Consider the following 15,370-nt stretch of genomic DNA (forward strand, 5'->3'; position numbering starts at 1 on the left):
TCGGTGGAGCTTCTCCCACGCCCCTCTGCAGGCGGTGCTCCGGCTCGCTCACTGCGCATGCACAGGATCCAGAGGATTTCTCCTATTAACCCTCGGGCCACGCCCCTCCTAGGTCAAGGCGGAGCTTCAAGCACCGCCCCTGGTGATTGGACGTTGAGGTCCCGACCCCGAGCCTCCCGCTTCGCCCCGCCCTCCACGCCAAGCCCCTGCAAAGGCGATCACTAGCCAGAGCGCACGTCAGCGCGCGCCCGGAGCCCGGGGAGTAGGCCCCGCCCCTTCTCCCTGCTCCGCCCCGCCCCCGGCCTCTCTCCAAGTCTCGGTTCCTGGGTTGCTCAGCAGCTGGGCATCCGTGCTTGGCGGCTATGGAGATTCCTGGGAGTCTGTGCAAGAAAGTCAAGCTGAGTAACGACGCGCAGAACTGGGTGAGCGGAGGCCGCGGGTGGGTGCTCGAGGAGCGAGGCCTTCGGTAGGAGCCTTGGGCCGTCGGCGCATCCTGCGGGAGACGGGGGCGGGGACCCGGGTGGCCGCGGCCCGCGTAGGCGAGCCCTGGCCGCGAGCTGTCCCCTAGGTTGGAGAGGCCGAGGGCTGCGGCGGCCGGGAGGAAGGAAGGCGCCTCTGCACCTTCTTGATTTTTTTTTTTTGGCTCTGCCGGTGTGCTTGGCCCCAGGTTTAGGTCGTTCTCCAAGCCTTTACATTTCTGAGTTGCAGTGTGCTGGGAGAATAACAATGTGGCCATTCATGAATGGGGAGCGCTCTGAACTGAGGTTCTTTGTGTTTCTGTTTTAAATTGGAATGCCTGACACAGACATACTTTTTAAAGACTTGATTCCTGGTGACAGTTAGGTGTGGGAAGATGAATGGTTTCTAACATAGAGTAGCGAGTGCGAGTTGGCCTTGTTGGCCAAGTACTGTGCCTTCCGAAGGTTGTTTCTTCCTGTAGTTATTCACTGGTGGCAGCAGCTAAGATGGTAATCTCGAAGGTCGAGACCATCCAATTTTGGGGTCTGCAAAGGCACTGGTTTTAGGTTTAGATGGAATTTTGTCCTTTGCACCTAATAGGGTCATGAGGTTTAAATTCAGCCTGCAAATCATCACTTTTCCTTGGTGAGTCGGGGGAAGGAAAAAAAAAAACTATTTCAGGCAAATGTTGTTTTGAAGTCATCAATTTACCACATCTGCTGTCAGGCAAGATTTCTCACTGTCGTCTTCCATTCTGTTCCTTAACTTCTTAGTTAAGGCGAGGAGAGACGGAGATAAAAGGGAGATTAGATTATTGGAAGAACCTCAGTCCATGGCATTTGTAAAGTGAACAGTCTTGACTTAGGGTGTAACAGCGTGTCCTTCATAAGATTGCTTTATGAGTAGAGAAGATAGTGAACTTGGAAGAGCAAAGAAACCACTGCCCTGAAACTCAGATGCAGCATCGCTGTTGTTGCCAACAGGTATTTTATGGTAGGGCAGTAAGTAGACTAAATTGGAGTATTTAAAAGTAATTTTAGTAACACTGTCTATAAATCATTTATTTATTTAAACTTGTTTTTATTATTTTATGTCTCTTTGAGTGTTTTGCCTGCAGGTATGCCTATGCACCATTTGTGTGCTTGGTGTTCAGTGAAGTCAGAGGCAGGTGTTGGATCTCCTTGGATTGGAGTTACAGATGGTTGTGAGGCACCATATGGGTGCTGGGAATTGACCCCAGATCCTCTGCAAGAAAAAGCGCTCTTAACTGCTGAGCCAACTCTCCAGCCCCAAGTCACTTGTGTTTTACATTATTTGCTAAATTAATATGCATTCTAAGTAGAGACCCATGATTATAAGTAGACGTGATTATTAAAAAAGTGGGGCGTAGTGCTTGCTTTTCAGTTGCCTGTGGCATTTATCTCCTGATGTATTTTTATGGATCATAGTGAGTGTCCTAAGACAGGAGGTTTATTGCAGATCAGAGGTAATGTTAGCTTGGCCCCAGGTGTTTGCATGAGCTTATGGAGGGCCTCATATTTCTGAGGAATGTGGGAGCCATGAGTGGAGACTTGTTTGACTGCTCAAAGGGAGTTTTTGTTTGGGAGCAGAGATAAAGGCAGGGCGGAGCAGGATCGTGTGTGCCGTAAATGTTTGGCCAAAGAGTTAGAAGATGGTTTCCTAGGAGGTTGTGAAAGGAGCTAGAATTTTTAATTGCCTGAACTTTGTCTTTTCTTTCTCTAAGAGAATAACCATGAAAAACTGGTCCTGAAGGCTTGATCTGAGATGTTACAAAGAAGGCTGAAGTGTTGTATCTAAATGACAAACACTGTTGAGGGTTTTGCTGCCATTTCCTTGGGTGGGGTTTAAAAACAAGGACCCTGAGGGTGGACAGTGGTGGGCACCTGCTGTCCCAAAACTCAGAGGTACCACACTTAGCATCTCCATTTTATTAATAAGGAAACTGAGGCACACACTTGTTAAGGTGGCAAGTGGAATTTTAAACAGGTATTTGAAGGCCAACCTTAGGTGAAATAATTTGTAGAGTGATTCTGTTGAAGAGATATTGAACCACCTAGGTAACAAAAAAAAAAAGGACCACATTAAAATAATGTGAATAAATGAAAAAAAAAGTAAATGGCAATAATACAATTTGTTTAGCTTAATACATTTCATTTAATACATACTTTTAATACACATACGAGCTCAGTACTACAGTTACTGGTGCTTTGCCCTTTTTTTGTGCATGTGGATCTGGAGGGTGTCTTGCAGCTATCATACATCTTAGCTCAGGGCAGGCGTTTTGCACCTGCTCTCTGGGGCCTGTGCACCGTGTTGTTACAGGTAGATTAGCCTAGGGGTAAAGACTTAATGGCTAATTTGAGTGGGGCATGGGAAAGGTGTTACTTAGCCTACTGAGGGCAGATTCTAGGCTTTAGCCTGTCTTCTGCTAAGGAACAGGTAAAAGAAACGGATTCCTGGAAGTCAGTTTAGTATGAGATAGGAAAATGTAATGGCCTGACCCTACGAAGTGCTTTGTTCCGACATCACCATATACCGACAAGTATAGGAAATTAAGAGTCCAGAGTCCAGAGTTTTCCACAGGAGCGCCTCCCTGATGTCAGTCTGAACTGTAACACGCGTATCATTCTCCATCGGATTCTGTCTTTCTTGCTTGGGGTCAGTTTCCATTGGCCCCTTGTAATGTGTCACTTGGGTCATGGAAAATTTGGGGCCGCTCTTTTGAGACTCAGGTGTCACCCTTCTGTAGACTCAGATCCAGGTGAGCATTCTCCCCCTCTTCTCCCCCCACCCCCCACCATATTAGCTTTGTGGTGGTCTGGCTTGTACAGGCTGGTCATCTTGTTAGAATTTATTACTATTCTTCCCACAGACAAGTCTGAACCCCAGCATGAGATTCTGAAGCCCAGATAGGCTCATTCTGGGTTTTCTGTTTCTTTCCCCTACCATCCTCACGTCCCTGTAGCTCAACACAGCTTCCTTTTTACACGGTGTATCTCCTTAGGGTTTTATATTTTCCTGCTGCCTGGGCTGTGTACGGGCAGCCTTTAGCAAGGGCTGGGCTCCTCAGAGCTTGGGGCTGTTTGAGGTATGTCACCATGTGTGGACCTTTTCCATACTCTTGTGTTCCTGGGTTGAATTGCCTGTACTTCTGGGTGTGCTGCTGCTACTCTGCATGTATATATGCTCTCTTCCTTAGAGATGTTTTTGTATCCGCTGAGCTCTGTGTGTGCTGTTGCTATCCTGCAAGTGTATACTTTCTTCCTTAGGGGTGTTTTGTAGCCGCTGCGTTCCGGTGTGGCAGGAAGGGCAGAGGGGCAGATTGTAGGGTAGCCTGGGTGCTCTTGAGAACATAAATCCTTAGTCTGTTTAAGTAAGGGAGTGAATGGCACATGCAGTAGCGTTTATATTGCAGTCCTGTCCTTTAGCCATCTGCACAGTCGTGGGCACATTCCCTTAGCTCGTCTGTGCTTTGGCACTCTTCTCTGCAGTAAGGACAAACCAGGCATCACTTCAGGCTAAATGATGCATATGTCAAGGGCACAGAGGTTCAGTAGGTTAAAAGTTAAGGCTCTGTGGCCCCTCGCGCTATTGAGTAGTGTTCTTGCTACCACTCAGTAGTTCATCAAATGTGTAATACCCTCTTTGTATTTGGGTGTTATCCTGGGTATGTAGAAGAAGAAAGGCCCAAAGGAATTCTGCTCTGGTGGCCTTCACCTTCTGCTTGGGAGACAGACAGCCACACACATAGTTGAGTTGATTCTTCATTTCACCAGTTTATATTTGCCAGTCTGTTCTCCTGGATTGCTTTCGTAGAAGGCCAGCAGCCTGTTCTGGAGTTGGGAGGAAGACTAAGACGGTACAGAGTGACTCAACCTGTGATGGGACACAAAAAACATTGTCTTGTGTCTAGGCTGGGGCGGGGACTGGTCATCTTAAGTCTGCACGTCTGGGAGCCGACGCTGCACGAAGGTGCCTAGAGGGTAGGGAAAGCTCACACTTTTATTGCTGACTAATGTGGTTTGCGTAAATCTTCTCCAAAGGCCCACGTGTTGTGTGTTAAAGGCTGCTTGCCAGCCCATGTGCTGTTGGTAGGTGGTAGGACCTTGAAAAGGTTCTGGTGGGTGGGCGGAAGTCTGGTCTTGGGGGGCCATTCTCGAAGGGGCGGTTGGAGTCCTGCCCATTTCCTGCCACTTCAGCCACCATGTGGTGAGCATCTTGTTCCTCATTGTACTCTTCATCACAGGCTTTGCCTCATGGCAGCCCAAAGCGGTTGGGCCCAGGGAAGCTCCTGAGTCCACGAGACTGGCTCGGTGTTTTGTTACAGCAATGGAAAGCTGACTAATATTTAGAAAGGTATCAGTAAGGCCTGGAAGGGTCTTTGTAGTGTGGTAGGCACCAGCCACCCATGGCAACTTCATTAAGTAAAATAAACCCACTTCCTTAGTTGTTCTGATCACATGTGTAGTGTTGGAAGTGTGGTTAGTGATCACTGCAGCACACAATTTCCCATCTGCTGGAAGTCGAAGTCTAGCCTTGGGGTCACTGCCCGTGTTCTGTTCTTTTCCATTCATTGAATTTTGAGGCGGGTTCTCAGTGATTGTCAGCTGGGTGAGGTTTTTTTTTTTTTTGTGCCTCCTTTAGGGTGGTTGGCAATTGTGGAGGTATTTTGGTTGTTATTTTTGTGGCTTTGGGAGGATGATGCGTCTGACATCTATTGAATAGGCTAGGGGCCGAGGTTGCTACTAAGCATTTACTGTGCATAAAGCAGCTTTTTAAGAAGCAAGAGTTGCCAGCTCTAAAATGTCATTGATGCCAAAGTTGAGAAGACTTGTGCTGCTCTTTGCTTTGACTAAGGAAAAGAAAAGAAAAGAAAATCTTAAATCTGAGATGCAAAAGTAGTTACTGAAAATAAAGTTCCGGGTTGGGAGATGGATGTGGGAAAGACCACTTGCTCTGCAAGCTTGAGGGCTTGTGGTTAGATCCCTGAGGCCTATGTATAAGGAGGTCCCTGTACCCACACACTGACTTGAGTGTCTCTGGCATAACAATTGCCGCCTCTGAGTTTATGGACTACTTTTTGTAGGGAAAGACACCTTCCCATGGATGTGCCATAGAGTGTTAGTTAAATTCTTTAGTTTTGGTTCTCAGTGGGTACAGAGCTTTGATCTCCTGTGCATTCTTTATTGTCACCCACCTTACTGATGTCTGTGACTGTGTCAGTGGTTGAGAGCATGGGAGTTTGTGGAAGCGCTGGAGTAGAGCAGTGGGTGGAGGTTGCTGTGGGTGTTGACTTCTGAGTGCTGGCTGCAGCTGTGTCAGGAACAGTGCTGGAGCGATGTCTACAGGCCTTACAGGTTAGATACTCTTAGCATTAGGGATCTCCAGCAATGGCAGTTATGGTACCAGGGACATGGCCCACAGAAGGCATGACTTTAAGCCCCGTCAGTGATGAGCACTAGTGACAACAATGGTGGGCCAGTTGCACAGGCCCCAGATCCCTGGGGATAAGATCCTTGGTTCTTTAGGTCTTAGCAGTGGCACATCATGCTGTGGGCCACCTGTCCCCTTCTGATACGGGAACTACGTAGGCTTGGGTTCTGGGGGTCACAAGTGCACAGCTGGGTTAGTGAGGTGGCAGCCCGCTGTATGAGTCTGGTAGCATGTTGGTGGGACATCCATTTGCTCCTAGCAGAGGCAAGGGCATTTTAGAGACATGTGTGCCTCTTTCCTTTGCCTGTTAGACTCTTGAGTCAGAGCACCCCAAGGGGTTGGAATTGACCAAAGCATCCCATTCTGGGGAATCAGAAGAACAAGCCTGGTGCCAGCAAGAGGAAGAGGCCTCTCAGGTTCTGACGTCATACCAGAATACATTGCGGGAGAGACTGGAGCCAGGACAGTAATGGGTTAGTGATGGGCTGGACCGCATTCTGACCAGAACCTATTCGCTTATGTGTACATCCTGCCCTTTATTTAATCCCAAATGTCATATATAACCCAGAAGATGGGCTCAGGGGTCACTGGACCTTTTGTTCCTCTTCCCATTGTGGCCACACTGAATAAATACTCATTATCTTCTTTAGTTGCTATATTGATGATGAGTGATGAAACCTAGCTTGCTAGGGTTCCTGGACCCATGCTTTCATTGTATAAACTCCAGGAACACCAGGGACTGTAAGATGGAGGAACTCCTCTACCCAAGGCAGTATATACTTCAGCAGCGGCTCCCTTTTCAGCCTGGCAGCAAGCAGTAGTGCCTCTGGAGGGGGGGTGGGCAGACAATGTGAGAGTCTTTTCTAAAGCAGAAATTTACTGTGGATGTCAGGAAGCCCTTCCGCCTGGGTGCAAGCCTGTGATGACTGTGGTACTGTCCTGTGGCTAGGATGGCTGGCGTCTTGTCGATGGGCTCTGTGGGACTCTCCTGTGGTAGGGAGGGCCCTTGTTCCAGAGACAGGATTACCTTAGGCTTTGTTCTCTATCCTGCCACCCCAGGTCTATTGTCTTACTAGGTTCCCACCTCTGCCTTGCTGAGTTCCTGGCTTCCTCCTTCCTCATTTACGTGACTAATTCACACCATTCATTTGTTTATGATTTTGGCTCTTTCCTGTGGATGAGGTGAACAATGGACATCTTTACTTCGCTACCTTGGACGTCTCCAAATCCAGATTTATTTTAACTTATTATTATTTTTGTTGCTTCCTTTATTTTTTCTTTGCTCTTTCTTTCTTTCTTTTTTTGACAGGGTTTCTCGGTGTAGCCTTGGCTGTCCTGGAACTCACTCTGTAGACCATGTTGGCCTTGAACTCACAAAGATCTGACTGTCTCTGTCTCCCAAGTGCTAGGGTTAAAGTTGTATGCTACTACTGACTGGCAAATTTAGATTTATCTATTTTAATAGTTACATACTATCTGTTTCCTTGTTTTGATAAAGTCTGTTATAGCCCATGCTGGCTTTGAACTTGCTATGTAGCTGAGGCTTGCCTTAAACTTCTAACTACTTGCCTCCACTTCTTAGTGCTGGAATTACAGGTGTGTGAACTGCCACACCTGGCTTCAAATATATTTTTTAAGTGTGAAGAATATATGTGAACAAAAAAGTTTATTATATCCAAATTACCATGGTTTTCTGCCAGAATAGTAGGCAAAAACCTGCCAGGGTACATTCTTTTCAGTGATTAAATGAGATAATCTCTATGGATCTTCTATTTTCTTCCATCCATAACTTAAGCAGTTTGTAGTTTGTTGGGTAATGTTTATAGAGTTGATCTCAAGTTTAGCAAGAAAAAGCAGGAAATATTTTATAGGAACAAAACAAATCAAAACACATCAGATACGGGTTTCTTATTGTCTAAGAGCAAAGTGACCTGGAAACTTCCCCAGACGAAATGAACAAGTTGAACAGGTTTGGCGAATAGAGGCAGTTTGCCTTGTAACATCCTCCTCACTGCTTTCCAGCAGACCCCTAGCTCCCTTCTGTGTGGTGACAGCGAGTGGGAGCTCAGGGTAGAGAGGCTCTCCGCTTTCCAGGAGAGGCCAGTGTCTGTGTCTGGAACCCTTTCAGGCTTGAAATGTGCAGCTGCCAGTCCTTAAGAAATAGGACCAGGCCTGGCGCGGTGGCGCATGCCTGCAGTCCCAGCACTTGGGAGGCAGAGGCAATCAGATCTTTGTGAGTTTGAGGCCAGCCTGTTCTACAAAGCAAGTCCAAGATAACCAAGGCTACACCGAGAAACCCTGTCTCGAAAACAAAACAAAACAAATGGGTCCAGTTTTCCATAGAGATTTTCATAAGTAATTATTATGTAGGATAATATAGTATACTAATATATGTAGTATAATTTTATTGGAAATATATTCACTAATGAAATTAGTGAAAGAAGGGTGTAGCTCTTGTGGTATGCATACTTAAAGAATTGTCAAATTGTCCCTTTGACCTCTGGAGTTTCGTAGCTCACGGCAATGAGTCATGATGTTCGTTTGGACAGGAGATGCCTTTCCTGTGCATGGCTGTGAAAGGAGAGTGGAAAGACAGCCTTACTTTCAGGCACTTCCGCAAGCAGGACAGCTGGAGTAGCGTACAGAGGAGATGTTCTGGGTGGAAATCGATTCCTTAAAATAGTCTCAGTGTGGAGAGATGGTCCAGCTGTTTAAGAGAGCTCAGTTCTCTTCCAGAGGACTCAGTTTTGGTCCCACCACCAACGTTGGGGGTGGGGGGCGGTTTATAGCTGCCTGTAATTCCAGTTCCAGGGGATCTAATGCCGACTTCTTCTTCCTATACTTGCTTTGTAGACCAGGCTAGCCTTGAACTCACAGTGATCCGCCTGCCTCTGCCTCCCGAGTGCTGGGATTAAAGGTGCGTGCCACCACACTCGGCCTTAATGCTGTCTTCCTGTACTTGCGCACACAGGACATATATATACAGATACATTCACATATACGTAAATAAATAAATAAAAAAGTCCAGGAGTGGTGGCTTATATCTCTATGTCAGCTTTTGGGAGTTCAAGGCAGGAGGATCAAGAGTTCAAGGTCATCCTTGGCTACTCAGTGAGTTTAGAGACAGCCTGATGTACATGAGATGCTGTCTCAGAAAGGTAAAGAATGGAGTTATTGGTGGATATCTGCACGAAAGCAGGAGAGCCAAGTGCTTGTACTCTGGTAAAAGATTAACAACTCTGCCCACGAAATTACCTTCAAGAGCCATGGAAGCCAGGTGAGGTATCATAGCGTGTGGGCATAGCACAGAAATAAGAAAAGATAAATCCAGTGAGGCAGGGAAATGATTTTGCTTTATGAACATCACTCTCTCCCAACTGAGGCGGCGTTGCTTGGAGAGCGATACTATCTGCTTGGGACAAGAAGAGGGAGTGAGTACCTGATTTAGCCTAAACTAACACTGAACTCCTGTAGGTAAAGTCCAAGCCTCCTCAAGCTCCTGCAGCCCCAGCCTCCAGATTGGTACCTGTAGGTGGAGCCTCTAAGTCTGCCCTAGTACCATGTAGGCTTCTGCAGCCTAGATTCCAAGCTTGCCAGATCTGGCTGACTACAACAGCTTTTGTTTATATATATATATATATCCCAAATATTGGGGCTCACAATCTCATAAAAGCTAATGGGCATAAAGAGTCAGATAGGTCTTAATAGTGGGTAATTGCAGTATTCCACTTTCATCTCCAGATAGGTATTTTGCTGGCTAATCAACAAGATATAAATGGCTTAAGTACCTCCTTAACAGTCACTGAGTTTTAAGCAGTAATAAAAAAAGAAAAAACAAAAACAAAAACAAAAACAACCCTCCCACCGAAGACTAGGTCTAGGTGGAGTGACTGCTGAATCTTTAAGGAAGAACTAACTATTGTCCCACAAACTGTTCCATAAAACAGAAAGGGATGGAACTCTACCACACTCATTCTATGACTCCTGTGTTACCCTGAATCCAAGATCAGAAAGAACATAATTAAGAAAATTGTAGACCAATTTGTCTGATAAACAGATGAAACATTCTCTTGAAACCCAATGGAAGAGTATGTGCAGACATTCATACACTATGTCCAGTTTGGTTTCATGTAATCAGTATGTACGATCAGTGAATAGACGTAAGACCGTAAGCCACGTGATCCTCTCATTCAGTGTAGTAAAGGCCTTTTCACTATGCTCAGCATCCTTTCATTATAAAAGACCTCAAATTAGGAATGGAAGGATTAAAAAGGCAGTAGTATATAATAAACCTATAGACAACATTCTATGTAGTGGAGAAAAACTGAGAGCATATCCTGTAAAGTCTGGAATGGGATAAAGGTATCCACTCTCTCCAGCCTTACTCAATATTTTGCTTGAAACTTTATTAGTTAGAGCAGCAAGCTAAGAAAAATAAATAACAAGGATACAAATAGGAAAGAAATAAAGTTATTCTTGTTTCCAGTCCACAAAATCCTTAAAAAACCCTAAACAGTCCATCAGAAAACAGGGAACAGATCAGTATTTTCAGCAAAGTAACAGCATAGAAAATCAACATTAAAAACCAGTAGTCTTTCTTTATATCATTAATGAACTTGTAGCCAGACGCGGTGATGCACACCTTTAATCCCAGCACTTTGTAGGCAGAGGCAGGTGGATTTCTGAGTTTGAAGTCAGCCAAATCTACAAAGCGAGTTACACAGAGAAATCCTGTCTCATAAAACCGAAAGAAGAACTCCCTGAAAAGATGGGGGAAGGAGAGCCCCATTCACAGTAGCTTCCCAAAACAACACAACTGTAGGAGTAAACCTAACTAAGGTGGTAAAAGTCCTCAACAAGAAAACTCAAGAAAGAAATGAGAGAAGACACTAGAAAGTGGAATATCTCCCTTGCTCATAGACAGAATTAGTACTGTGAAAATGGCTATATTAGCAAAAGCAATATATGGATTTAGTACAGTCCTTATCAAAATCTTAGAACTAGAAAAAGCAATCATACTGTTCACAAGGATATACAGAAGGCTCTGAGCTAGCTAAAGTCATATAATGCTGGGGGTATCACAGCACCCAATTTCATATTGATTTACAGACTCATAGTAATAATATATCTGCCTGATCTCAAATTATATTAGAGCTATCGTAACAATGAATCTACCTGACTTCATATTATATTGCAGAGCCATAGTAGCAATGCATCAACCTGATCTCATATTGTATCCAGAGCCATAGTAACAGTGTGTGTACTGGATCTCATACAGAGCCATAGTAACAGTGTATCTCCCCATCTCTTATTATGTTACAGAGCCATAGTTACAATGTATCTGCTTGATCTAATATTATATTACAGAGCCATAGTAACAATGTATCCACTGACAGAAAGAACAGATCTGTAGAACAGTGGAATAGAATTGGAGACCCAGAGATAAACCCAGGCACAGAATCTAATTTTCACAAAATTGTGAAAAACATGCATTAGAGTAAAAGATATCCTCTGACAAATATTTCTGGGAAAACTGGTCTTCCACATGAGAACAACTGAAACTAGGTTCTTCTCTGACTCCGCACAAAAGGAAATTCAAAATGGATCACTGACCTTGATATAACCCTGGAACTTCGGGGAATGGAGAGATGGTTCAGGGGTTAAGAGCACTGTTTGCTCTTCTAGAGGCCCTGAGTTCAATTCCCAGCAAGCAGATGGTGGCTCAGCTATCCATAATGAGATCTGGCGCCCTTTTCTGGCATGCAGGTGTATATGAAGACAGATCATTCATATACATAAAATAAATAAAAAAACTTAAAAAAAAAACCCAGACATTAACTTTTATACTGCAAGAGGAAACTTAGACAAAAATCATCCAAGATAAAGTACAAACAAGCATTTCCTGAATTCTGGTGGCATAGAAAATGATTTTTAGAATTGACCAACTGGGTTATATTAATATGATTCTATGGGCTGCCAAAATGGCTCAATGGTTAAAGGAACTTGGTGGCAAGCCTGATGACCTGTGTTCCATCACTGGAACCCACACAGTGGGAGAACCAATTCCTGCAGATTGCCTTCTGACTTCCATATGTGCACTGTGCCAAGTGTGTGCACTCCCCCACATACATAAGTAAGTACATGTATAAATTAAAGCTAGTTCTGTATAGCAAAGGAAACATCATTGGAGTAAAGAAATCTTTGCCAGCTCTACATCTGACAGGCTGCTGGCGCACACCTTTAATCCTAGCACTTGAGAGGCAGAGGCAGGTAAGTCTCTGTGAACTTAAGACCAACCAGGTCTGTATAGTGAATGTCATGCCAGTTGGGACTTACATAGTAAGACTCTATCTCAAAAAGAAAAAAGTGCAAAGTAGACCCCCAAAATAACAAGTGAGAACACTGATAGTAGGGGCCGTGTAAAGAGGGGTTCTCTGCATAGCCTTGGCTGCCCTGGACTCATTTTGTAGACCAGGCTGACTTTGAACTCACAGAGATCCACTTGCCTCTGCCTCCCTGAGGATTACAGGCATGCACCACTATGCCCAGCATACGAGGTTCTCTTATTCACCACTAGTGGGGATGGTAACATGTATGACCACCATGGAAGTCAATACAGAGGCTCCTCAGCATTCTGAAACTGTAACTACCGTCAGGCACTACTGCACTACTTGTTTTAATTAGGGCTTATTTGTGCTGGGATGAAACGCCATGACAAAAAGCAGCTTGGGGGGCGAAAGGCTATCCATGTCATCATCAAACTCAAACAAGGCAAGAATTCAGAGCCAGGGGCTGGTGCAGAAGCCATGGAGGGTTGTTTTGTACTGGCTTGCTCAGCCTGCTTTCTTACAGAACACAGGACCACCAGGCCACTGTGGTACCACCCACGATGGGCTTGCTTCCTCTCCAACTACTAATTAAGAAAATGTTCTACAGGTGTGCCTACTATTTGATCCTATGGGGAGGCAGTTTTTCAGTTGCGGTTCCCCCCTCAAATGACTAACTAGGTTGTGTCAAGTTGACATAAAACTCTCCAACGCACCACTCTTGGTTATAGAGTTTCAGACCCTGAGTCAAGACACCAGCATAGCTGTTGGGCATCGTATATCTAGTTGCATCATTTATACATCCAGGAAATGGAACCAGGCTAGAGTATGGTCCATATATTCAATGGGATTTTATGTAACCATAAAGAAAACTGTAACTTAAATCTGCAGGAAAATAGGTGAAATTGATAATCAGTATGTTAAGTAAAATAAGCCAGCCTCAGATAAAAACTGTGTATTTTCTCTTGCACCTAAATTTAAAATTGTAAGCACATTTGTTTGTATGCACTTGTAGTTATATATCTACATTTATTTATGGTTTATGAAACTAGAAAGTGGATCATAAGAGAGAACGAAGAGATTCTAAGGGAGGTAGGGAATAGTGAGGGTGATGGATTCCAGGCAAAGGGAAAGCAGAAACAACGTGAACAGGGAATAGGGGTGTGGCGCGAGGGGACTTGGAGAGAGACTGAGAACCAGGTGTCATTACACATATGTATGAAGACGCCATGAAGATGGGGAGCTGGTAGTTGTGCAGAGTTAGAATGATATTAGGAGAGGGTGGCATGCATGACATTAATAAAGATAAAAAAATTCATGTTAAAAATGTCTACTAGCCTCTCCGCCCCCCCACCCCGCTTTGTTTTATAGAACTAGAAAAACCAATCAGAATACTGGTAAGGGACTTGAGAAAGTCTCAGATAACCAAAGCTGTCTTAGCAGAAGAGAACCGAGCAGGAAGCATCACACTGCTTGAGTTCAGAAATGCTGTAAGGCTGTGGCGATCCAGACACATATACGCCACAGGGACAGAGTATAGTGTGGAAAGGGAGGGGCCGAGATCACTTGATACAGGAAAGACAGTCTTCTCGGTTAGTGCTCTTGGGAAAACAGACTGTCCCATGGTTGTGGATGGGCCCTGCAGCCATCCTGCAGGAGCTGCTGTCTTTAGCATTCTACTGAAGGGCGCACTCATCCTGTATCCACCTCTCCCACTCTGCTTCCTTCCAATGTGCCGTGTCGTGTCCTGGTCTCTTCTCATAGAATCTTATTGGTTTGATTTTTAGCTAAACCTAAGCTCAGTGAGGGTGGAGGCTTTTGTTTTATTTACTTGACATACTAGGTGGACCTCGATAATTGCTGGATGAATGAATGATTAGCCCGATAAGTGTGTGCTGGAAGATGCTAGATTCCACTCCTAGGTATGAGATCTTGGGCAGATTATTTAATAAACTATTCTCAGGTTTAACACCGTCCACGAAACTGTAGTAGTTAGAGAATGCATGGTATTGGGCTGCAGTGACGGTTAGGCTGGCTGGGAAACGTAACATGCAGAACACCATGGAAGGATGCTGCAGACAGTGAAAGGGAGCTGCTCTAGCCTTTCCTTGTCTTCGGCATCGTGTACAGAGTACTGACGGTATGTTTACAAGGAGCGCGTGCTGGCCTTTTTTTAAGGACTCGTGTGATTCAGCATTCATTTTCTTCCTTTTCATTTTTTCTCCTAGGGGATGCAGAGAGCAACTAATGTCACCTATCAAGCCCACCATGTCAGCAGGAATAAGAGAGGTCAGGTGGTGGGGACCAGAGGCGGCTTTCGTGGATGCACAGTTTGGCTGACAGGTATGGTCGAGAGAGAAATGAGTGGGTGTGGAGATGCGTCCCTGGAATCTCATCTCGTGGGAGGCTGAGGTGGGCACTGGCTCTACTTTGAAGGCAGCCTGGGCCACATAGTGCGGTCAGGATTGGCTTGGACTATGTAGCAAGACTGTAGTACCAAAGCAACAGCAACACAAGACTAGAAGGTGACCTCCCTGGGTGACTTTAAGTGGTACATAGGTGCCAGTGAGGACAAAGGAGCCACCAAAGGGACAAGTAATGGCAGGAACTGTGAGGCAGGGATGCCAAACACAAGCTGTGTATGAGATGCAGGGACTGCATTGCTTGGATTCCTAGGAAACTGAAGTCCAAGTTCCATTTTAGAAGTCTTCTGGCTTCTTTCTCAAACATTGTGGCCAACAGAGGGAGCCCTTTTGCCCAAAGTCCAGAAACCAGCTCCTCAGAACAAGTCTGCAGTGGCTGGCAGGAGGGTGCTCATCCTCAGACCAGGACATCCCTCTGCTCTCAGCATGTGTAAAGTGCCGCATAGCCATTGGAAACAATGTCAAGATTTAAGAGATTTCTATCTTGCAGTTTAGTTGCTTCTCTAGGATATGTCCTGAATGTTAAACACTTGGAAAGCATTTTTACATTGGTTGGTGTATTAGTTTCTAGAGCCATTGAAACAGGTGAGTCGGGGCTGTAGACATGGCTCAGAGGTTAAGAACCCTGTCTGCTTTCCCAGAGGTCTTGAGTTTAATTCCCAGCAACCACGTGGTGGCTCACAACCATCTAAAATGAGATCTGGTACC

The 15,370-nt window shown here is 45.2% G+C and overlaps 1 protein-coding gene across 2 annotated transcripts in view; it reads left to right on the plus strand.

Moving 5' to 3' along the window:
• The first annotated feature begins 256 nt into the window (after positions 1 to 256).
• PAPSS1 (3'-phosphoadenosine 5'-phosphosulfate synthase 1) overlaps positions 257 to 15,370 on the plus strand; it is a 71,895-nt gene continuing 56,781 nt past the window's right edge. Inside the window, exons 1-2 of one of the 2 annotated variants that reach the window (XM_084757620.1) lie at positions 257 to 422; positions 14,468 to 14,582. In XM_084757620.1, the coding sequence (XP_084613746.1) occupies positions 363 to 422; positions 14,468 to 14,582 (175 nt within the window). In that variant the 5' untranslated portion in view covers positions 257 to 362. Of the gene's footprint in view, positions 423 to 444; positions 467 to 14,467; positions 14,583 to 15,370 lie in introns of those variants that run through there. The other variant, XM_084757621.1, reaches the window with a different exon arrangement.

The sequence above is a fragment of the Acomys minous genome (assembly GCF_964271855.1).
Source record: "Acomys minous genome assembly, chromosome: 14".
Classification (NCBI taxonomy): Eukaryota; Metazoa; Chordata; class Mammalia; order Rodentia; family Muridae; genus Acomys; species Acomys minous.